The sequence below is a fragment of the Pseudophryne corroboree genome, chromosome 9 (genome assembly GCF_028390025.1).
Source record: "Pseudophryne corroboree isolate aPseCor3 chromosome 9, aPseCor3.hap2, whole genome shotgun sequence".
NCBI lineage: Eukaryota > Metazoa > Chordata > Amphibia > Anura > Myobatrachidae > Pseudophryne > Pseudophryne corroboree.
The window spans coordinates 158540484-158566460 of record NC_086452.1 but is presented as its reverse complement, the minus strand read 5'-3'; the positions used below and the strand labels follow the sequence as shown (position 1 = coordinate 158566460).

The 25977-nt window shown below is 45.3% G+C and overlaps 1 protein-coding gene across 1 annotated transcript in view; it reads left to right on the top strand.

Annotated features, from left to right (window-relative positions):
• The window catches only part of C9H1orf146 (chromosome 9 C1orf146 homolog), a 150460-nt gene extending 126501 nt beyond the window's left edge, over nucleotides 1-23959 (top strand). Inside the window, exons 4-6 of the mRNA XM_063938750.1 lie at nucleotides 2562-2730; nucleotides 8806-8884; nucleotides 23459-23959. Of these exons, the coding sequence (XP_063794820.1) occupies nucleotides 2562-2730; nucleotides 8806-8884; nucleotides 23459-23563 (353 nt within the window). The 3' untranslated portion in view covers nucleotides 23564-23959. The remainder of the gene's footprint in view (nucleotides 1-2561; nucleotides 2731-8805; nucleotides 8885-23458) is intronic.
• The last annotated feature ends 2018 nt before the right edge of the window (nucleotides 23960-25977 follow it).

The following is a 25977-nucleotide window of genomic DNA, read 5'->3' as shown; positions in this document are numbered from 1 at the left end:
GTCTGCCGGCAGACAAAAGATATTAGCAACGGTGGTCAGCGTTCAGAAGCGTGAGTCCAATCCGCGGCTCAGCTGTACTTTTTTATTTGTTCATTATCTTTTTTCTTCTTTCTTCTTTTTCCTTTTATATGTGTCGTCAAGTGTTTATTGTGTAAGTATACCGGTATTAGGAACACACACACATTTAATATAAACTACGTGCCTGTTTTCCCCTTTTTTATTATTGCATGCATGTATAAATGCTTTTATATACATTTTTTTTTAGATACCACATATTATTTTCATTTTTCTGATACCCTTTTTTATTTTTTTTATTCTGTATTGAACTATATGTGCAATAGTCCTCTAGTAGTTTCTAGCTGAACCATTTGGACGTAGAAACAATATACAGAAAAGAAAATCTTTCCTTTCTAACAAATAAATTTCTATACTTTTGAATCTACTTTGGTCTTTGGTTCTTTTTAATAGATAATTATCTTTTATTATTCGTTTAAGCGCTGGGAGTAACTAACCTGTACACAAATATTGTTCTATAGACAAAACGAAGGAACTTCACTTTGGATCCGACGGCCGCGTGGAACGCATTTGGAATGCATCGGATTTCCGGGTTCCGGATGACGAACGCATGCGCAGTTTGCCGGACACGCCGGTTAGTGGCGAGTGACTTCACCTGTGTTTTTTTTGTGTGGGGGTATATATAGTGGCTCTGTAAACTAGTCCTGTACGCTTCTGAGGAAGGACCTATATGGTCTGAAACGCGTTAAGCGGGACTACCTACGTGTGACTCCATGCACAAACGGACATCAGGAATCGCTGTCTGAGGGGCTGGAATTCCGGACTTCATCCCCCCTTTTCCCATCTTTGTTCCATCTGGGAAGGTGACGGAAGCCCTGTTTGTCTGCAATTTGCCTTATTTGGAGTTCCTTTATGCTGTCATTTTTTATGTGTTTGTAAGTGCAATCAGTATTAAATCTTGTTACCTTTAATGAAGAACTGCTGCACTATTATTCTTATCCCTCTTTACTTGGATACACTGCAAAGTGTCCAGGGATTAGAGGTTTTGTTCTCCTAGGTTCTGTGTTGAAAGACCGGTTTGAAAGAAAATCATCTTGGAGCAGTTTTGCCTTTCAGGATACCTCTATACACGCTGTGATTTTACTTACGTTTGTAAGTGTACATTTGGGATTTTAAATGAATGGTGTTTTAAAAAATACTACACTATATTTGTTTATATGTGTCTCTCCTACACCTACCTGTTTTGTGTGGCAAGAGAAACGCTTGTTTTTTAGATTCGTTATTGGATGTTGGAATAATATCAAGTCGATACATTCAAGTTATTAAAAAGAAGGGTGAATCCTTTTTTACTCTATTACGAATTATTTGTATATGGTTGCATGTTACCACTGAGTGCGCTATATGTCCTGTGTACTACATGGTATTAAACGGAGCTATTCTAATGTAGCTCCGTTTGGGCGTGATCAGCTTCCGGTGTCTACATTTCAGCTCGCACCCGCAAAGGGTGGCAAGCTGCAATGTGTGAAAAGTGATCCATTTGGGTGCCCAAAAGGCACTTTTCCCAATCGTGCCCATTAGTTTAGTCGGGTTTTGCCGCTTTTTGTGGCTAAACTCGGTACTAATGGGCTCGATCAGTGCAATAGGGGACATCAATTGTATATCACCCTCTGTGATCTCTCGTCACTTTAGACAGCAGATCGGGGGCGATAACATTTGAATTCCCCCCATAGTACTGTCTATGTCAGCCACGTAAACAGACATTAAAGATGCTAAACCCTTCATGATTTGCATGCGTACAAAAGAGTGATTTTGTGTGGTGGTGACTGGACTATTATAATGCTTATGCAATGCTAGCCTATATTATTTCTAACTGTGGCATAATTAATTCCACTGTCTTTGTAAATTTTGAACTCAATGGTTATAAACTTATTTGATATATATTGGTACTTACACATTATGGGCCTGACTGTGCCTTTTTTCCCCCTTTGCTTTTACGCAATCTGCACTGCAGTTAGAACACACTTAAAAAGTACAGATATTTCTAGTTGTGAAGCGCATGTCCTAGCGTAATCCTAAACTTCAGTGTAAAAACGCATCTGTGGAGTATTTGTACATTACAAGCAAAAATATTCAGTATTCGCAACATACTGTAGTTTATTCCAGGGGAAAATTGCTCTTCTTTTTTGGTCTTAAGGAACCCATACATCTGGGATTAATTGTGGCCATTCGGTGTTCTGCCGATTTCTGGGGCAGGGGATCGGCACAATTTAACATGTTTGAAATCCTTCATTTGCCGATTCCGACCCAATAAAGATCGGAATCTGTAAGTCAGGGATTTTTTTAACATGCTGGATTTTGCTTATCTGCTGTCAAACGGCCGATCATCGGAGTCCGCCGATCGGAAATGGCAGGACGGGCAATCACCGCCTAGGTGTATGGTGCACATTACTCCTAACTCTGAATCAAGGCCTATGATCTCTTTTATCGCATTAGACACATGTATTTAATCGTTACATCATGTCTTATGTTTTTCCCTCTGTATCAAGGCATAGCTTTTTTGTTGGCAAGCACTCAGGAACTCCTTGGAATGCAGAGAGAAACAGTATTTGTTAGAATACAACAATTCATATCTGTTCATCGAAACAGCTTCTTAGTGATAGTGGCCGCTCTCCATGGGCCAGAGGAATGGGACCTAATGTTCCGGATTCAGCTGAGGTACATGCAATATTTAGATTGTAAATTATTCTTTAGTTATTGTAGATCCCTGGCTAACTTGTGTATTCAGTAAGTGCATTCTTCTATAACTAAACATATTTTGTAATGTAGTTTGAACAAGGAATACAACAGCATTATTGAAAAAAAGAAAATGCCATAATACATATAATTGTAAGCTATTTTTTGTGCAGTCAGTTTTCATTCATAGCAAAGGTCTTTGCAATATAGCTATTGGAAAATTATGAAAATATTGGCATTAGCTGAATAATCCAAGTTGGGTAATTACAGTTCTAAAAAATTTTAACATGAAAAACACACCAGCAAAGGCGCGACTTTTAAATATGGGTGTCCCAAATCTATTTGTTAAGGCCAGTACTCACGGCCCGATGCGGGAGAGATGTGTGCTGAGCGAACCGCTCAGCACACATCTCTCCCGGCGCTCAACACAGCGCGATCAGCGCTGAGCGTGCAGGGGGAGACGGAGGGGCCGCTCATTTCACCCAGCGGGTGAAGTGAGCGACCCGCTAGATTGGCCTGTATGCAAGCCAATCTAGCACCAGCGATAGCGATGCGCGGGGCTGCACATCGCTTATCGCTGTTAGGGCTACACACGGAGCGATCTTGCTGAAAATCTAAGCAGGCCTATTCATTTTATTTCACTGAAAATATTTAAAGATTACCATGAATCTATCAAGAGGTAATTTTTCCTCTTTATAACAAGGGGCCATACCTTCCTAAAACAGCAAGGGCTGACATCAGCACTCATTCAGTAAATTCTCTAACAAGCACCTACACAAACATCTTTTAGAAGCAAAACCCAACACACCTCCCTAGATCAGAACCAGGGAATGAGCACTTCCATCTATACCATAATATATACGGTATAGGGATATATATTTCAAACATTATAACCCACCCAAATCTAACTCTCTCTGCACATGTTATATCTGCCACACCTGCAGTGCACATGATTTTGACCAACTGCTGACAAATTTGCTGCGTCTGAATTACCACCTTGGTCCTCAAGGCACCCCAACAGTCCAGGTTCTAGGTATATCCATGTACCTCAGTCAATTTGGTTAGACCAGCTGTGCTTAAGCATGGCTATACCTAAAACCTACACTGTTAGGGATCAGTACGAGATCCAGGCGGTCAGGAGACAGACGCCGGGAGCCCGACAGACGGGATCCCGGCAGCGAGCGCAGCGTGTCCCCTCGTGGGCTCGCCACGCTTCGGTCCCGGTGACTACCTTAGGTTGCCACAGGTTCCTATTCCCCTCCGGGTGGTGGCGTGGACCACCACCCAGGAGGGGTAACCAACCGGCGGTCAGGACTCCGACTGCCGGTATTTCAGCAGGTGTCGGGATTCCGGCATCGGTATCCTGATCGCTGGGATCCCGACAGGCGGTCAGTTGACTGCCTCCCGCCTTGAGGACCATGTTTGGGAATCACTCATTTATACAATTTGGATTTTCTGACACTTAAAGTGAGATATTTTGGAAGAGTTCTCCTGTGTTTTTTTTTTTTTATAAAGTGGCAATAATTTACATGGCAAAACCAGGTTGATTTTGCCATGTAAATGATTGCCACTTTAAAAAATCAGGGGAATGTTCCCAAAATCTCTCACTCTACGATTCTCACACCCTATTACATTCCCCCCTTACGGTTTCAAATATATAGCAATATATATTATTGTGCCACACTTACTATGGGAAAGTGTACAGGGAAACAGAATAGTGCAGTAATTCGCATTATTGCCTCACGACACGGAGGTCAGTTGCCAGTCATGGCCCTTATGCGTGGAGTTTCCAATTGTTTGCATAGGTTTCCTCCCACACTCCAAAAACAGGTTAACTGGATCTGACAAGGAGACTGCAACTCATTTGCTGGGGGATCTAATCATTAAGATGGGATTTACAATCACAATGTCAAGTTATGGTATCAACATTGTAAAAATGTCTACAAGCAACACACCAACATTGTCAGAATGACAACATTAGGGTTAGGCTGCAGGTGGGAGGGTTAGGGAATACTTACCGGAATGCTGGAGTACCACATCTCTGATCACAGTCACATGCCCACAGGGACGCGGAAGTTGTGCTGTAGCCGCTGCAAGGAGCAGATAAGTCACTACTGGGGCACCACGGATAATATGTCAACATTCTAACATGTCAACATTACATCGGGGTCTACAGGACGAATGTCAATAATTTGACATTGTCATACCACACCCTTTGCTGTATGTCTGTAAATGGGGGTACTCACGGAGCAATATTCTAAGCAATCTGACTAGATTGCTTAGAATTTGAGCATGATCGTTCCGTGTGTACCCCCTACAGCGATAGCGATGCGCAGCCCCGCGCATCGCTATCGCTGGTGCTAAATTGGCCTGCATGCAGGCCAATCTAGCGGGTCCCTCACTTCACCCGCTGGGTGAAGTGAGCGGCCCCCCCGTTTCCCCCCGCACGCTCAGCACAGATTGCGCTGAGCGGTGGGAGAGATGTGTGCTGAGCGGTTCGCTCAGCACACATCTCTCCTGCATCGGCCCGTCTATATGGGCTTTTAGATAGGAGGGCATACTGGGGCCAATTCAGACCTGATCGTAGCAGCAAATTTGTTAGCAGTTGCACAAAACCATGGGCACTGCAGGTGGGGCAGATATAACATTTGTAGAGAGGGTTAGATTTGGGTGGGTTATTTTGTTTCTGTGCAGAGTAAATACTGGCTGCTTTATTTTTACACTGCAATTTAGATTTCAGTTTGAACACACCCCACCCAAATCTAACTCTCTCTGCACGTTATATCTGCCCCCCCCCCCTTGCAGTGCACATGGTTTTGCCCAACTGCTAACAAATTTGCTGCTGCGATCAACTCTGAATTACCCCCACTGTACATTAACTCACTTTGCATTGGGTACCTTTTTGAGTGTCCCGTCTTTAAAGTTTTTTTTAAACAAATGAATTACATTGGACCAAGAAAAGAACATGACAGATAAGTAACTAAATATATCACTACACTATGAAGAAATGACTGCCAAAGGTGTGGAAAAAGGATAATATACAGTAATGGGGCACTATTATATCTAGACAAATATCTATGAGAGCTTTGTAACTTACTATCTTTAATGGTATTCACACTAGGGTTGACCATCAGCATTAAGTTAACATTGATGGTTTAAAATCAATGGTCTGCAAAAAAAACTAATGCCAGAGATATAATGGTGACAAAGGATAATGGCGGATTGTTAGGCACACACTCCATAGCACAGCTGCTAATCCACGCCCGTCTTTTCTGATTACCTGCGTCACATGTCACTCATTGATGGTTTGAACCATCAATGGTTTTCTGTCAGTGGATTCCAACAATTGATGATAAGTATTGATGTTGCCATCGATGGAGTTCATAATATAGTTAACCATGTGACGGAAAAAACTAATCCACAGGCCAGGTGTACCAGAAAGGGCCCAATGCTACTTGGTGATACTACTTACCACAGCCACTTAGTGAAGGGGAGGACACATACTGATAGGCAAGATCACCAGCAAAAGAAACTATGAAAATCCTGTGATTTTGTTTAAATGTTGCTTGATAAATGTTGTCTTTTATGGGATAACAGGGTAAGTTGAGATAATGGGGCAATACACTGGGCATCATGCATACACTGATCATTAATACGAGATATAGTTAATATCCCCGGCGGTCAGAATTCCGATGCCGGGATTCCGACCGCCGAGAATGCTGACAGCTGCGCCAGGGCTATTCCCACTCGTGGGTGTCCACGACACCCATAGAGTGTGAATAGAACCTGTGGTGAGTGCAGTGAGCCACTGGGCCTGCAAGGTGCTTTCTAGTGCTCGCCCTACTGCCGGCATTCTGGTGGCCAGGATCCCGGAGTCGGTATTCTGACCTTCGGGATTCCGACCGTCGGGATTCCATCCACAACCCATTAATACAATGGACAGGAAAATAAACATGGGGGATTAATACCAATTATATGGAATTTGTACTCTAGTCTTGAGTCTAAAGTCTATTGCACGGCTCAGTCTTAGGTTCTCTGCTTTTCTCAATCTATACCTCATCTATTGGGAAACTAATCAGCTCTTTTGGATTTCAGTGTCATCTGTACGCAAATGATACTCAAATCTACCTATCCTCCCCTGATTTATCTGTAACTGTATTGGGCCGTGTCACTGAATGCCTTTTCCATTTCATCTTGGATGTCATCTCGTCACCTCAAACTTAAGATTTCCAAAACAGTTAAAATATTTCCACCGGTCAATAGTAGTTACCAACCTGATATTTTTATCACTGTTGAAACCGTACCCCACAAGCTCGCTGCCTAGGTGTCATCCTTGACTCTGAACTGTCCTTAGTTATCCGAATTCAATCTGTCTCAAAATCATGTTAAATGCATCTAAAAAACATATCCAAAATACGATCATACCTCATACAAGACACTGCAAAAACTCTAATCCATGCTCTCATTATCTCCCGCATTGATTATTGTAATAGTCTCCTAACTGGTCTTACTAAGAAGAGACCCACTATGTCAGTCCCTCCATTGGCTACCTGTATCCTACTGTACTCAATATAAAATACTTTTACTCACACACAAGGCCATTAACCAAACTACACCAATGTACATCTCTTCGCTTATCTTCAAATATCTCTCAACCCGGCCCCTTCGCTCTTCACAAGATCTATGTCTCTCATCCACACTCATTACTTTCTCCCATGCACGATTACAGGACTTTCTTCGGGCTGCACCCACTCTGTGAAATCCACTACCACATACAATAAGACTCTCCTCTAGTCTCCAAACATTCCCCCGAAAACTCACCTATTCAGACAAGCTTATCAAATTCCAGAACCGCTCACATTACCTTCACAAACTTTCCTATCCAATTATATCCCCACAGTACAGTCCACACATATCCACACATATTTTCTTTCTTCACTCTCCCTCCCTCCTGACCCTGGTACATCACTGCTGTGATGTGATATCACGCAGCCCACCAAGAACCTTTGCAATCTAGTGGTCAACTATGCGATAGTCCCTATCCTTGTGTATCAATGCCTATTTCCCCATAGATTGTAAGATTACCTCTGTTTGTTATTACCCAGTTTTGTCTTATCATTGTATCATCACGCTATATAAGAAACTGTTAATAAATAAATAAATAAAATATGCCAAGCATTGGGCTGTATACTGAACATAAGTATGTATTACAGTCACTGGCCAGTATGCAAATAATACTGTAAACATAGGAAAAACCATGTGGATCCATAAAAAGCTTCATATAAAGTCTATTGGGGCAGATGTATTAACCTGGAGAAGGGATAAAGCAGTGATAAGTGGAAGGTGGTAACGCACCAGCCAATCATTACGGATTTGAAAAATGACAATTAGGAGCTGACTGGCTGGTGCGTTATCACCTTGCGCTTATCACTGCTTTATCACTTCTTTATCCCTTTCCCAGGTTTAATACATCTGCCCCATTAATTGTTCTGTATTCTCACTTCTATTCTTTATCAGGAACTGGTGGTATTTACAGGGGAATCATCACAGGTATTGTCCACAGCAATATCACTCATCTAGCTGCATGCTCAGTTTTATGCTTGCTGGCCTCTGGCTACAAAGTGCGCGGCTTTGTGAAATAGCAGTGTTCTAGAGCTGTTTGAGGATTTCGATCCCTGTTGGAGTGCACAGATCTGCAGGTCACCAATAACTTACTGAACAGAAATCCACACGGTGAATCTAGGGGGATTATTTACCAAGCATCAGGTTCTAAAAAACCCAGTGCTTCCAATTGTTTTTGTGCACAAAATGTAAAACGGCAATGCTTTTACGAATAGTGTTTTACTAGTAAATTCGTTACCCTTTTAAATTTTATGCATAAACATGATTGGAAGCACAGGTTTTTAGAAGCCGCCACCTCTGGGTGTGAATTCAGTAGAGAATGTGTTAATCACCCATAATTTTCATAACCTTGTCATTGACTTTTTAATACTATGCTCCCTGTGTAAATCAATCTCTACATATTAAATATACTTTGTTTTCCTATTTATTGAATAGATTCCTTGGAAGTAATTTGCGAATAATTCCTGCCCATAATAGCGCAGATATAGTTAAAAGCATTTTAACTATAGCAAAGGTAAGTTTAATATGTGAAGGTTATATTTTACTATGTTAACTTTGCTTGCATTTACGTTTGCTGTACACTGGCCCTCATTCCGAGTTGTTCGCTCGCTAGCTGCTTTTAGCAGCATTGCAAACGCTAGGCCGCCGCCCTCTGGGAGTGTATCTTAGCTTAGCAGAATAGCGAACGAAAGAGTAGCAGAATTGCTACTAAATATTTTCTTGCAGTTTCTGAGTAGCTCCAGACCTACTCCTAGATTGCGATCAGCTCGGTCCGTTTAGTTCCTGGTTTGACGTCACAAACATGTCCTGCGTTCGGCCAGCCACTCCCCAGTTTCTCCAGACACTCACGCGTTTTTCCCTGACATGCCTGCGTTTTTTAGCACACTCCCGGAAAACGCTCAGTTACCACCCAGAAACGCCCCTTTCCTGTCAATCACTCACCGATCAGCAGTGCGACTGAAAAATCGGCAACGGGCGAACAACTCGGAATGACCACCATTATCTCACTTTTAAAGTGCACTGAATGCGTACTGCAAAGTGCCTTGGGGTTGCACTGGTCTAATGCAACTCTCCTCTCTTGGGAGAGGCTCTGCTAAGAAGAAGTACACCTACAGTAGGTTTGAGTGGTATGCAGTCATGAAGTAGACACTCATTATGTGTACAGTGAGTACTGTGTATCAACCTCACAGTGTAGATGCTGAAATCCCAAAACAGATTTGATGCCCCTCAAAGCATTTTACCCATTAGGGTGTTATAACTTGATACACGTCCCTTTCCAGCAAGTTATAGCACCCACACAGGTAAAAGATTCCAAGGAGCATTAAACCCATGTTGGGTTCTTATAGCCGGCCCTTACCCAATGCAGAGGTAGTGGAGAATCTCCTAAAACCTTAGAACCAGCCCTATCACTACATGTAATATTTAGAATACATTTCTTAAATTAATCATGTAAGGTTGAAACATTTGGGACTAAGGTAAGTAAATGCAAAGCAGGTAGGCACCAGGCTGGGAGAGGCGCTCTCCCCGCTCTGCATCCCAGTGCTAAGTTCCCCTGCTGATGTCGGCTGCTGCGCCTGTCACATTCTATGACATGCAGCGGCGCCGGCATCATGAAGCCTCCTTGAGTCCTCTCCCCCTCCCCTGTCACACACTCACAGTGCAGCGTGGTGGGTGGAGGTACATGGGAATAAGGGGTGGAGCTACACAGGACCAGGCTGCAGCCTGCAAACACAGGAGGACGAGTTGTCAGACTTCTTTATGTACTGTAAGTGGCTGGAAAGAGTGAAAGTGTGTGTGACCGTATATGTATACAGTATCTGTGTGTATGTATGTATGTATGTATGTATGTATGTATGTGTGTATATATATATATATATATATATATATATATAAAGAACTGTATGTATATAATGTCATGTATGCTTTTTTTGATTTTGTTTTCTGTTGTTGATTTTGGGTTCTGTATTGATCCGACATAGGTTCCGCAGTGTGGCGCCTGTCAGGCATGCCTCAGTCCCTGTCACATTAAGGTTTACGGGTATATTGGGATCTCAGCATTGTGATAACCAAAGTATGGTTCTAGATGAGCCTATATTATGAGAAGGCTTTGTTTACCCCGGTTGCCTAGGTGAATTTTTTACACACGCACTGGACTGGCTCACGTGAGCGCCCGGCCGCGTCATGCGGATGCATGCGGATGTATGGTGCTCCCGTGACGGAAGCCGGGACAGGAAGTGCGTTCCACTGCGGACTGAATGCGTTCCAAGACGGGGACTTCCGGCCCTGAGCGGTGCGGACGTGACTGGTCTCAGGTGGCGGTGGTTAGTATGGACAGGTGAGTGGGATTATGAGGTTGTTGACAGGCGTCAGGCTGTGGATAAATGGCAGCGTTTGGCTCAGTGTTAGTATGGATGCCCTTGAGGAAGATGGTGACATCGAAACAGCTGTTGGGCAGAGGGGATCAGGATTCTCCTTTTCACCAGAGGGACATGTGATGTATCATGTTTATCCTTACTGGAAAATAATGTGGTTTCAACTCTGACTGTTGCCATGCTGAAATAGAGCTTCTTTTGGATTGATTATTGCTGGTGTGCTGGTTTCTTTCTTGTGGCTGAAGAGGGATTCTCATGTTATAGGAATGTCTCATATTATATATATATATATATATATATATATATATATATATATATATATATATATATATATATATATATATAAAATAAGATTTTACTTACCGGTAAATCTATTTCTCGTAGTCCGTAGTGGATGCTGGGGACTCCGTAAGGACCATGGGGAATAGACGGGCTCCGCAGGAGACATGGGCACTTTAAGAAAGAATTTAGATTCTGGTGTGCTCTGGCTCCTCCCTCTATGTCCCTCCTCCAGACCTCAGTTAGAGAAACTGTGCCTGGAAGAGCTGACGGTACAAGGAAAAGATTTTGGAAATCCAGGGCAAGATTCATACCAGCCACACCAATCACACCGTATAACTCGTGATAAACTTACCCAGTCAACAGTATGAACAACAACAGAGCATCAGTGCAACCCTTATGCAACAATAACATAGCCCTTATTGCAGCAATAACTATATACAAGTATTGCAGAAGAAGTCCGCACTTGGGACGGGCGTCCAGCATCCACTACGGACTACGAGAAATAGATTTACCGGTAAGATTAATCTTATTTTCTCTAACGTCCTAGTGGATGCTGGGGACTCCGTAAGGACCATGGGGATTATACCAAAGCTCCCAAACGGGCGGGAGAGTGCGGATGACTCTGCAGCATCGAATGAGCAAACTCAAGGTCCTCCTCAGCCAGGGTATCAAACTTGTAGAACTTTGCAAAAGTGTTTGAACCTGACCAAGTAGCCGCTCGGCACAGCTGTAATGCCGAGACCCCTCGGGCAGCCGCCCAAGAAGAGCCCACCTTCCTAGTGGAATGGGCCTTAACTGATTTTGGCAGCGGCAATCCAGCCGCAGAATGAGCCTGCTGAATCGTGTTACAGATCCAGCGAGCAATAGTCTGCTTTGAAGCAGGAGCACCAAGCTTGTTGGAAGCATACATGATAAACAAAGATTCTGTTTTCCTGACTACATAAACCTTCAAAGCCCTGACCACATCAAGCAACTCTGAATCCTCCAAGTCACGAGTAGCCACAGGCACCACAATAGGTAGGTTTATATGAAAAGATGAAACCACTTTTGGCAGGAATTGTGGACGGGTCCACAACTCTGCTCTATCCGCATGGAAAACCAGATAGGGGCTTTTATGCGACAAAGCCGCCAATTCTGACACACGCCTAGCCGAAGACAAGGCCAGTAGCATGACCACCTTCCACGTGAGATATTTCAATTCCACCGTTTTGAGTGGTTCAAACCAGTGGGATTTCAGGAAACACCACGTTAAGATCCCAAGGTGCCACTGGGGGCACAAAAGGGGGCTGAATATGCAGCACTCCCTTAACAAACGTCTGAACTTCAGGTAGAGAAGCCAGCTCTTTTTGAAAGAAAATGGGTAGGGCCGAAATCTGGACCTTAATGGAACCCAATTTTAGGCCCAAAGTCACTCCTGACTGTAGGAAGTGAAGGAAACGGCCCAGCTGCAATTCCTCCGTAGCGGCATTCCTGGCCTAACAACATGCAACATATTTTCGCCATATACGGTGATAATGTTGAGCCGTCACGTCCTTCCTAGCCTTTATCAGCGTAGGAATGACCTCATCCGGAATGCCTTTTTCCGCTAGGATCCGGCGTTCAACCGCCATGCCGTCAAACGCAGCCGCGCTAAGTCTTGGAACAGACAAGGCCCTTGTTGCAACAAGTCCTGTCTTAGAGGAAGAGGCCACGGGTCCTCCGTGAGCATTTCTTGCAGATCTGGATACCAAGTCCTTCTTGGCCAATCCGGAACAATGAGTATTGTTCTCACTCCTCTTTTTCTTATGATTCTCAACACCTTTGGTATGAGAGGAAGAGGAGGGAATACATAGACCGACTGGAACACCCACGGTGTTACCAGGGCGTCTACAGCTATCGCCTGAGGGTCCCTTGACCTGGCGCAATACCTCTGTAGTTTTTTGTTGAGGCGGGATGCCATCATGTCCACCTGTGGTAGTTCCCACCGACTTGCAATCTGTGCGAAGACTTCTTGATGTAGTCCCCACTCCCCTGGGTGGAGGTCGTGCCTGCTGAGGAAGTCTGCTTCCCAGTTGTCCACTCCCGGGATGAACACTGCTGACAGTGCAGTGACGTGATTCTCCGCCCAGCAAAGAATTCTGGTGGCTTCCACCATCGCCACCCTGCTCCTTGTGCTGCCTTGTCGGTTTACATGAGCCACAGCGGTGATGTTGTCTGACTGAATCAGAACCGGTTGACCGCGAAGCAGGGTCTCTGCTTGACGTAGGGCGTTGTATATGGCCCTTAGTTCCAGGATGTTGATGTGAAGGCAAGTCTCCTGACTTGACCACAGACCTTGGAAATTTCTTCCCTGTGTGACTGCTCCCCACCCTCGGAGGCTTGCATCCGTGGTCACCAGTACCCAGTCCTGAATGCCGAATCTGCGGCCCTCGAGAAGGTGAGCACTCTGCAGCCATCACAGGAGAGACACCCTGGCCCTGGGGGATAGGGTGATTAACCGATGCATCTGAAGATGTGATCCGGACCATTTGTCCAGTAAGTCCCATTGAAAGGTCCTCGCATGGAACCTGCCGAAGGGAATGGCCTCGTATGATGCCACCATCTTTCCCAGGACTCGAGTGCAGTGATGCACTGACACCTGTTTTGGTTTTAATAGGCCCCTGACCAGTGTCATGAGTTCCTGAGCTTTCTCTATCGGGAGATAAACCCTTTTCTGGTCTGTGTCCAGAATCATGCCCAGGAAAGGCAGACGAGTCGTAGGAACCAACTGCGACTTTGGAATATTTAGAATCCAGCCGTGTTGCCGTAACACTTCCAGAGAATGTGCTACGCTGATCAGCAACTGCTCTCTTGACCTCGCTTTTATGAGGAGATCATCCAAGTATGGGATAATTGTGACCCCCTGCTTCCGCAGGAGCACCATCATTTCCGCCATTACCTTGGTAAATATTCTCGGAGCCGTGGAGAGACCAAACGGCAACGTCTGAAATTGGTAATGACAATCCTGTACCACAAATGTGAGGTACGCCTGATGAGGTGGATAAATGGGGACATGAAGGTATGCATCCTTTATGTCCAGAGACACCATAAAATCCCCCCCTTCCAGGCTTGCAATGACCGCTCTCAGCGATTCCATCTTGAACCGGAACCTTTTCAGGTACATGTTCAGGGATTTTAAATTCAATATGGGTCTGACCGAACCGTCCGGTTTCGGTACTACAAACATGGTCGAATAATAACCCTTTTCTTGTTGAAGGAGGGGAACCTTGACCACCACCTGTTGAAGATACAATTTGTGAATTGCAGTTAACACTAATTCCCTCTCTAAGGGGGAAGCTGGCAGGGCCGATTTGAGGTATCGGTGAGGGGGCATCTCTTCGAATTCCAGCTTGTATCCCTGAGACACAATATCTATTGCCCAGGGATCCAACTGGGAGTGAACCCACTTGTGGCTGAAATTTCGGAGACGCGCCCCCACCGGGCCTAGCTCCGCCTGTGAAGCCCCAGCGTCATGCGGTGGATTTAGTGGAAGCCGGAGAGGACTTCTGTTCCTGGGAACTAGCTGTGTTGTGCAGCTTCTTTCCTCTGCCCCTGGCAAGAAAGGACGCACCTCGGACTTTCTTGTTTTTCTGTGATCGAAAGGACTGCATTTGGTAATACGGTGCTTTCTTAGGCTGTGAGGAAACATATGGCAAAAAATTTGACTTTCCAGCCGTAGCTGTGGAGACCAGATCCGAGAGACCCTCCCCAAACAATTCCTCACCCTTGTAAGGTAAAACCTCCATGTGCCTTTTTGAGTCGGCATCACCTGTCCATTGCCGAGTCCACAGGACCCTTCTGGCAGAAATCGACATAGCATTTATTCTAGAACCTAGTAGGCTAATGTCTCTCTGAGCATCTCTCATATAAAGGACAGCGTCTTTAATATGCCCCAGGGTCATTAATATAGTATCCTTGTCTAAGGTATCAAATTCCTCAGATAAGGTATCCGTCCATGCTGCTACAGCACTACACACCCAAGCCGACGCGATTGCCGGCCTCAGTAAGGTACCTGAATGTGTATAAATGGACTTCAGGGTACCCTCCTGTTTTCTATCAGCAGTATCTTTGAGGGTAGCCGTATCCTGTGACGGCAGGGCTACCTTCTTGGATAAGCATGTCAAAGCTTTGTCCACCCTAGGGGAGGATTCCCAGCGTAACCTGTCCGTTGGCGGGAAAGGATACACCATAAGAATCCTTTTGGAAATCTGCAGATTCCCAAGCCTTTTCACATAACTCATTTAGCTTGTGTGAGGGGGGAAAAGGTTACCTCCGGCCTCTTTTCCCCATACATATGAACCCTCTTGTCAGGGACTGGGGTTTCCTCTGTGATGTGCAACACATCCTTAATTGCTATAATCATATAACGGATGGATTTAGCCAATTTTGGCTGTAACCTTGCATCATCGTAATCGACACTGGAGTCAGAATCCATGTCGGTATCCGTGTCAATAATTTGGGATAGTGGGCGCTTCTGAGACCCTGTCGGCCTCTGCGACATAGGATCAGGCATGGGTTGGGACCCTGACTGTCCTGAGGCTTCAGCTTTTTCCAACCTTTTATGTAAGGAATTAACATTATCATTTAAAACCTTCCACATATCCATCCAATCAGATGTCGGTGCTGTCGGCAGAGACACCACATTCATTTGCTCCCGCTCTGCTTCCACATAGCCTTCCTCATCAGACATGTCGACACAAGCGTACCGACACACCACACACACAGGGAATGCTCTTTTTGAAGACAGTTCCCCCACAAGGCCCTTTGGTGAGACAGCGCAGGAATAACACAGTAACTTAATGTTAACCCAGTACCTGCTGTATTTGTGTTTTTAGCGCCTAATTATGTGCCCCCCTCTCTTTTTACCCTCTTTCTACCGTGATCTGCAGGGGAGAGCCTAGGGAGCTTCTTCTCAGCGGAGCTGTGGAGAAAAAATGGCGCTGGTGAGTGCTGAGGAAGAAGCCACGCCCCCTCGACGGCGGGCTTCTGTCCCGCTAAAATACATATCTTTTTGGCGGGGGCTCATACATATATACAGTGCCCAACTGTATATATGTTTACTTTTGCCAACAGAGGTCCATATGCTGCCCAGGGCGCCCCCCCCCTGCGCCCTGCACCCTTACAGTGACCGGAGTATGTGAGGTGTGTATGGAGCAATGGCGCACAGCTGCAGTGCTGTGCGTTACCTCATGTGAAGAACGGAGTCTTCTGCCGCCGATTTCGAAGTCTTCTTTGCTTCTCATACTCACCCGGCTTCTGTCTTCCGGCTCTGCGAGGGGGACGGCGACGCGGCTCTGGGATCGGACGACAAGGGTGAGATCCTGTGTACGATCCCTCTGGAGCTAATGGTGTCCAGTAGCCTAAGCAGCAGGACCTAGCTTCAGAGAGTAGGGCTGCTTCTCTCCCCTCTGTCCCACGATGCAGGGAGTCTGTTGCCAACAGAGCTCCCTGAAAATAAAAAAACCTAACAAAATACTTTCTTACAGCAAGCTCAGGAGAGCTCACTGAACAGCACCCAGCTCGTCCGGGCACAGATTCAAACTGAGGTCTGGAGGAGGGACATAGAGGGAGGAGCCAGAGCACACCAGAATCTAAATTCTTTCTTAAAGTGCCCATGTCTCCTGCGGAGCCCGTCTGTTCCCCATGGTCCTTACGGAGTCCCCAGCATCCACTAGGACGTTAGAGAAATATATATATATATATATATATATGTATGCAGTATGTGTGTGTATACAGTATCTGTGTATATGTGTGTATGTAATGTATGTACAGTATGTGCATGTGTGTATGTGGTGTATGTGTGACTGTGCAGCATAATGTGTGTAAGTGTCACTGCTACAGGGGGCATTGCATCTTGTATAAGCATCACTGGTACAGGGGGCGTTGCGCATGTAAGCGTCACTGGTACAGGGGGCGTTGTGCATGTAAGCGTCACTAGTACAGGGGGTGTTTCGTGTGTAAGCATCACTGGTACAGGGGGCGTTGCGTGTGTAAGCGTCACTGGTACAGGGGGCGTTGCGTGTGTGTCACTGCTACAAGGGGCGTTGTGTGTGTAAGCGTCACTGGTACAGGGGGCATTGCGTGTGTAAGCTTCACTGATACGGGGGTGTTGCGTGTGTAAGCGTCACTGGTACAGGGGGCGTTGCGTGTGTAAGCGTCACTGGTACAGGGGGCGTTACGTGTTTAAGCATTATGTGCGCTGTCCCTTTGGAAAGTATGGGAGGGCGAAAATGTATACAACAGAGAAGGCTCAAAATACATCTAATTAAAAGTAGAGATGTTCGGGTTCAGGTTTACTCTGCCAATAAAATTTTTGCAGAGTAAATGTGGCTGTGCACCCATCCACAAAGTGAGGAACATCCCAGAAATTGTGCCATCACTTTATATACCTTCTGTAATGTTGCTCCCAAAAATGAAATCTACTTTTCTCTTACTTTCCTTACTTACTACCCTACACTGGTCAAGTATAGCTTACAAGGTCTAACCTACTGTTTGCTGCAGATTTACCTCAGGCCAGTAAAATCTCTAAGTAAGGGAAGACGCGCCATTACAGGGGGCGGAGCTTCTTCCTCAGAGCGGATCCAGCACTCACCAGCGCCATTTTCTCCCTGCAGATCACACTGAAGAGACGCTGACAGGGAGCGCTGCCCTCCACATAACTCCAGCATACCTCTGCAGTGCCAGGGTGTTATAGACAGGGGAGGGAGTGAGATATTAACTGTTTAATCTATTAAGTCAGCGCCGGCTGTTTACTGTATAAACTGCCTACTGGGGCGCTGTGTGGCTGACTCCCTATACTCTGTGTCTGTCTGAAGGTACTTTGTCTGACATTTACGTGTGTGTGTGTGTGTGTGTGTGTGTGTGTGTGTGTGTGTGTGTGTGTGTTTGTATAGCTCACATAAACATGTCTAAGAACTTTGTATCCTGTGCTGCAGAGTGTGTATCTTCTCCAGAAGAGTCTATTCCTTGTACTCAGGACTGTGATATACTGTCTCAGCCTTCTGAATCCGAACCCCCATGGGTGGATTCTATTAGGGGAATGATATCCCAGATTTCATCTTGGATAGCTCATAATGAGACTAAAACACAGGTTTTGAAAAAGTCTGTTGAGGTTTTGTCGTATTCAGCTCCCACTACCTCTTCAGAGACCCCAATTAATTACCCTAAGAAGCGTGCTCTTGCCCAGATAATGCAAGTTGACATTGATACCGACTCTGATACAGGGGGCAGTGATGGGGATATGCAGGGGGGAGATACATCCCTTGCTAAAGGGGTGCAACTTCTGATTGAGGCGTTTTACACATTACTGATAAGGTACCCGAGCCTGCAGAGGAGACTTACTTTACTGATACTAAGAAATCCTCTGTTACATTCCCTGCGTCTAAGGAATTAAACGCATTTAAAAAATCCTGTGAAAACTCGGAGAAAAAAATCCAGATTCCAAAAAGCGTTCTCATTGCTTTCCTTTCCCTGAGGAGGACAGGAAAAAATGGGAAATCCCACCTGTAGTAGATGCTTCTGAATCTAGGTTGTCTAAAAAAAGTGGTTTTACCTGTCCCAGGGTCCACCGCTTTATAAGAGCGACTGACCGTAAGATTGAGACTACACTCAAATCTTTATACACAGCTACTGGCGTAGCTTTAAGGCCTACTATTGCTTGTGCGTGGATTTCTAAAGCCATAGTAAAGTGGTCCGGCACATTACTAGAGGAATTAGACTCTATGGATAGAAGTGACATTGAATTGTTCTTGCGTCACATACAGGACTCTGCAGGTTTCATGGTGGAGGCCATGAAGGACCTTGGCCATCTCAATGCGAGGGCTTCTTCCATGGCTATCTCGGTATGCAGGGGACTCTGGCTGTGCCAATGGTCTGTGGATGCGGAATCCAAGAAGAGTGTGGAGAACATACCCTTCACAGGTCAGGCTCTGTTTGGTGAAGCGTTAGATGCGTGGATCTCCACGGCAGCTGCAGGTAAGTCAACATTCCTTCCCTCAGCTACACCACCTGCTAGGAAATCTTATCCTACGTCTACCATGCAGTCCTTTCAGACCGCGAAAGTTAAGAAGTCCAACTCCAAACCCCCTTCCACTTTCTTTAGAGGAGGTCGGGGGAAATACAGAAAACCTGCACCAACAGGTTCACAGGAACAGAAACAGAGTTCTGCTTCCTCAAAATCCTCGGCATGACGGTGGACCTCCCAGCCTGGAGATCGGGCCGGTGGGAGCAAGATTAAGAAATTTCAGTCATGTCTGGGCGTCATCAGGCCTAGACCACTGGGTACAAGATATTGTTGCCCAGGGGTACAAACTGGAGTTTCAAGAACTTCCACCTCACAGATTCTTCAAATCAGGCTTACCAGCTTTGCTGACAGAAAGTGCTATCCTACAGGAAGCCATTCAAAAATTGCTAAGGGCAAATGTTATTGTTCCAGTTCCACCTCACTTAACAAACAAGGGTACCGAAACCAGACGGTTCGGTCAGGCCAATATTGAATCTAAAGTCATTGAACCCTTATTTGAGGGAATTCAAATTCAAGATGGAGTCTCTGAGAGTGGTGATCTCAGGTCTGGAGGAGGGGGAATTTCTAGTATCCCTGGATATCAAGGAATCATACCTTCATATTCCGATCTGGCCGCCTCACCAGGCTTATCTAAGATTTGCGCTGCTGGACTGCCACTATCAGTTCCAGGCACTGCCGTTTGGCCTCTCCACGGCACCGAGGGTGTTTACCAAGGTCATGGCAGAGGTGATGCTACTCCTCCGCAAGCAGGGGGTGAACATAATTCCTTATCTGGACGATCTGCTGATAAAAGCGTCTTCCAGGGAGAAGCTGATACAGAGCATTGCTCTCTCAACTCACTTACTCCAGGATCACAAGTGGATCCTGAATCTTCCAAAGTCGCATTTGGAGCCGACAAGTGGACTGTCCTTCCTGGGGATAATCCTCGACACGGAAGTACAGAGGGTGTTTCTGCCGGAGGAGAAAGCATTGGTGATACAGGCAATGGTCCGGGTATCGGTTCATCAGTGCATTCGCCTTCTGGGAAAGATGGTTGCCTCCTACGAGGCTCTACAGTATGAAAGATTCCAACTAGATCTCCTGGACAAATGGTCGGGATCTCATCTTCACATGCACCAGAGGATACGTCTGTCACTGAAAGCCAGAATATCACTCCTCTGGTGGCTGCAAACTTCTCATCTACTAGAGGCCGCAGGTTCGGGATTCAGAATTGGATCCTCCTAACCACGGATGCAAGTCTCAGGGGTTGGGGAGCAGTCACCCAGGGGAAAACCTCTAAGGAAGGTGGTCAAGTCTGGAATCCATCCTTCCGATAAACATTCTGGAACTAAGGGCCGTGTACAACGGTCTTCTGCAAGTGGCACATCTTCTGGAATATCAGGTCATTCAAGTTCAGTCGGACATTGTAACGACAGTGGCCTACATAAACCGACAAGGTGAAACGAAGAGCAGAGCCGCAATGTCAGAGGTAACAAAGATCATCCTCTGGGCGGAAAAACACGCGGTGATGCTGTCAGCAATCTTCATTCCGGGAGTGGACAACTGGGAAGCGGACTTCCATCTGGGAGAGTGGGGCCTCCACCCAGAGGTGTTCGCAGAGGTGACAAGTCTTTGGGGCGTACCTCAAATAGACATGATGGCCTCCCGCCTCAACAAGAAGCTTCGGAGGTACTGTTCCAGGTCGAGGGACCCACAGGCAGTGGCGATAGACACCCTGGTAACTCCGTGGGTGTTCAAGTCAGTGTATGTGTTCCCTCCACTTCCACTCATCCCAAGGATTCTCAAACTAATAAAAAGAACAAGAGTTCAGGCAATCCTCATTGCTCTGGACTGGCCAAGATGGGCTTGGTACGTGGATCTTCTCGAGTTACTGTTGGAAGATCCGAGGCCTCTTCCTCTTCGAGAGGACCTTCTGCAACAGGGGCCGTTCGCTTATCAAGACTTACCACAGCTACGTTTGATGGCATGGAGGTTGAACGTCAGATCTTAGCTCGGAAGGGCATTCCGAACAAGGTTATTCCTACCCTGATACAGGCTAGGAAAGGAGTAACATCTAAACATTACCATCGAATTTGGACAAAGTACGTGTCTTGGTGTGAATCCAAGAAGTTTCCTACGGTGGAGTTTCAACTAGGGCAGTTTCTCCTCTTTCTGCAAGCCGGTGTGGATGTGGGCCTGAGGTTGGGCTCCATAAAAGTCCAAATTTCGGCCTTGTCCAATTTCTTGCAGAAACAATTGGCTGCCCTCCCTGAGATTCAGACATTCTTGAAAGGGGTGCTGCACATCCAGCCTCCCTTTGTGCCTCCTACGGCACCTTGGGATCTAAATGTGATGCTGCAGTTCCTGCAGTCGGATTGGTTCGAACCTTTACAGGAGGTTGATGTCAAGTTCCTTACTTGGAAGGCGGTCACACTGCTGGCATTAGCATCTGCTAGACGTGTGTCGGAATTGGGGGTATTGTCCTGCAAGAGCCCCTACTTGATTTTCCATGAAGATAGAGCTGAGCTCAGGACGCGTCAGCATTCCAAAGGGTTGTATCGGCTTTCATATCAACCAACATATTGTGGTGCCAGTGGCTACTGACTCCTCAATTACTTCAAAGTCCTTGGATGTTGTAAGGGCTTTGAAGATTTATGTGAAGAGAACTTCACATCACAGAAAGTCGGACGCTCTGTTTGTCCTTTATGATCCTAACAAGGTTGGGTGGCCTGCTTCTAAGCAGACGATTTCTCGCTGGATAAGGTGTACTATCCAGCATGCTTATTCTATGGCAGGCTTGCCGTGTCCAAAATCCGTTAAGGCCCACTCTACTCGTAAAGTGTGTTCTTCCTGGGCGGCTGCCCAGGGTGTCCCGACTTTACAACTTTGCCGAGCGGCTACTTGGCCAGGATCAAACACGTTTGCTAAGTTCTACAAGTTAGATACTTTGGCTTCTGAAGACCTTCAGTTTGGTCAATCAGTTCTGCAGGAGCCTCCGCGCTCTCCCTCCCGTACTGGGAGCTTTGGTACATCCCCATGGTACTAATGTGGACCCCAGCATCCTCTAGGACGTAACAGAAAATAGGATTTTAATTACCTACCGGTAAATCCTTTTCTCGTAGTCCGTAGAGGTTGCTGGGCGCCCGCCCAGCGCTTCATTTTCCTGCATTTGTTACTTAGTTAAGTACCGTGTTGTTACTTGGTTAAGTACTGCATTGTCACTTGGTTAAGTGCTGTTGTTCAGCCGTTACTGAATTGTTTCAAGCTGGTTAGCTTCGATTTCTGTTATGTGTGAGCTGGTGTGAATCTCACCACTATCTGTGTATTTCCTTCTCTCAAAGAATGTCCGTCTCCTCGGGCACAGTTTCTAGACTGAGTCTGGTAGGAGGGGCATAGAGGGAGTAGCCAACCCACATTATTAAACTCTTAAAGTGCCCATGGCTCCCAAGGGACCAGTCTATACCCCATGTTACTAATGTGGACCCCAGCATCCTCTACGGACTACCAGAAAAGGATTTACTGGTAGGTAATTAAAATCCTATTTTTACATGGCACATTAAAAAGTAGGTGCACAGTTGACTGTACGATATAGGAATACTGGATCTACTGTTTTAACAAGGGCACATACTAGATAGTTGAGGCTATGACCACTTTCCTCTTTTTTTTCCCTGGGCATTCTTCCACACTCTCCATATGGCCCCACTACAGCAGATGTGAGTCCAGGCCCTTAATAAAACTACACCTGGCTGATAAACCATTATATTGCATAAGAATAATTACACAAATTAGATTGACAGGAGGGCTTTGGGAAGAGAGAAGTGAATTGCGTAAAACAAACATGCACTGCCAGAAGGTAAAACAATGTCCTACAGTGTGAATATTTTTTATATTAATACTGTAATATTCACATTAGATCAATAAAGTGTGTTTGATGTAATGTGCATAATATACTACGGGTTCTCAAACTCAGTCCTCAGGACCCCACACGGTGCATGTTTTCCAGGTCTCCTCACAGAATCACTAGTGAAATAATTAACTCCACCTGTGGATCTTTTAAAATGTGTCGGTGAGTAATGAATACACCTGTGCACCTGCTGGGTGACCTGGAAAACGTGATCTGTTTGGGGTCCAGAGTTTTGAGAACCCCTGCATACCTCCCAACATAACCCATTCCAGGAGGAACAAAATACTCTGTTCCTGGACTTCCCTCTTAAGTTAGGATTGCCGTCACCTATGTTGAACAGGTTAATTGATACCAAAGGTGTTTCAACGCAGGTGACAGCAATCCTAAATTAGAAGGAAGTCCAGGAACAGAGCATTTTGTCTCTCCTGGAAAGGGTCATGTTGGGAGGAATGCCACTGTAATATCCCACTTCATCAGAAATTGTGCCTAAATATATGCAATTTATTACAGGTTACATGCAAACCTTACCTTGATGACATACGTGACAGACTTCTCCAGGCCAAAGCACACATTGTCGAAAACAGTCCAGTGTGGAAAACACTAGACCAGATGTAACACTACGGATGCTAGAAGTAGAAGATGTTTCTAGTCAAGTCAATGTCATTCGTTTACTTATATTTTAAAAAAGTTTGCCAGTGTTAGGCTAGAAAGGGAGATTTAAAATAAATTCTTACAACAGTTTACAGTTAGTTGAACAGTTAGTGAAGACAAGAGCTGCTTTATGTAGCTCTGCGCACACTAAAACTGGCGTGATTACCAGGATAAAATGTATGGGGAAAAAAAGATGTGTTTTGGTTGCCAATTTAGGAAAACAAATAGTTAATAAATAAATAAATATATATATATATATACATTTCCCCCCTGGAACAACAACTGACTGTTGGGCAGTATGGTGAATTGTGTATTGTTATTTTTTCCCCTCTTCTCCTGTGCAGTGAACAATATATTAAAGTAGACTTTATTCAAAATATTGTACAAGCATCCAAGTAATTATTAATCACTGTAATACATTTTTCCAAATGCAAATGTACTGGACTTGCTTGAGATCAGATACTCCTATAGACTAATACTGCGTACACACTATGCAATATCGTTTACGATCCGAACAATATTGATCGGTCCTGAATGATATTACATAATGTGTGCACATGATCCGACATACGATGCGCGCTCCTGCGGGTCGCATTCAACGTCATACGTCGGACTGCATGCAGTCTTGATGAGGTGATATTGGGCCTAATTCAGTGAGGACTGCAAATTCTGCTAATTAGCAGAATTTGCAATCCTTCTGTTTGCATGCTGGGGCCACGCATTTAGCAGAAATTGAGGTTGCCTCCTTTCCAGCGCCCGCAGGAAAGCCTGACGCCATGTTTCCGATCACGGAGGCTGCGTGCGATGCCACGCTGCCACCGTGATCACGCCCCCATCCATTTGCCGGCCTCCGCAGCCCCCCCCCACCCCCGGGACGCTCTGCACTGGAAATGATGCATTGCCGCCCCCCTGCCCCGCCTCTGCCTGATTGACAGGCAGAAGCGATCACATTTTCTGCGTCTCCCCCACAGTAAATGCAGGCGCATGCGCAGGACGTGCGCTGTGCATGCGCCCGCATCTTTTTCATATTTTTTTGTGGTTGGATTGCTTACTGCGATCCAACCTGAATTAGGCCCATTGTGTGGTTTTGAACTCCAGTGATGACTTTGTTTCTAGACTTCATTCGACATCATTTGTAGTGTGTACACATGATCCGATCCGATATCTTATACAATATCATATGGTACAGGATCGCATAATGACTTCCTAACTGCAATGTAAGTTATACGAGGTCTGACAATTAAGTTCACAAACTCATCGCTAAAAGCGCTACATACCTCATTGCTGAATATCACTGCGGTCACCTTCAATGTACTTCCCTTGGGAAGCTATGCACCGATGTCAGCACCTAGTCAACCCTTTAAAACTATTTTAGAACTGGTTTTGTAGAATGGCCTTCAGACCGGTCATATTACTCCTAATGCCATCAATATGCCTTCTATTAAACATTATCTTTATCTTCGGGAGCAGAAAATAAGGTCATTGGGTGCTAGATCCGGTGAATAGGGAGGGTGTTCCAACACAGTTATTTGTTTACTAGCTAAAAACTCCCTCACAGACAAGTGTCGTGTGAGCAGGTACTTTTGTTCTTTGGCTAGATCCTTTAGGATCATTTTTGCACACACCTTCCTCATGTCAATTTCATCAGTTAAGAGTTTCCCGATTCTCTTTCGATGTTTACTTGTTCTGCTATGCTCCCGACAGTCACCCAACGATTTTCACGCACAATTTGACAAACTTTTGCAATGTTTTCTTCAGTTCTGCTCGTATCTGGTCATCCTGATCTCTCTGTCAGTGACACTTTCTCTTCCCTCAGAAAATTGTTTCACCCACTTGTAAACTGCTGTTTTCTTCATAGCATTATCCCTGAAAACTTACACTAACAGCTCTCTGATTCTGCTTCCACTCTTGTCCATTTTAACAACAAATGTAATGTTTGTTCGTTGCGCTACTTCAAGTTCCAACATTCTCGCGACAGCACACCAAAACACACACAGACAACAATAGATGCCACCCAGGAAGAGACTGCCGTAGATCAACAAAACAGCTGTGAAATGCTGATATGTCAATGTCATTAGACAATACTTAGGTTTCTGTCCAGTGCTGCCACAGCAGGCACATTGTGGCAAGTTCTCGAACTTAATTGTCAGACCTCATAGTAGAGTATGGCTTCATGCAATGTCATCTTTTAGCAGTCATTTATTGTTACAGGTTTATTTTACGCAGTCTTTGACCACTTTTTAAATTGCTATTCCACTGTTGCAGCTGGGGATGCCTGCTACTACCAACACAGGAAATGAATTCCACATCTCCAGCCATCACACTTGGACAGGCACCTGAGAGTACACTGGAGTTGTGGCAGTAAGAGAAGTGTCTCC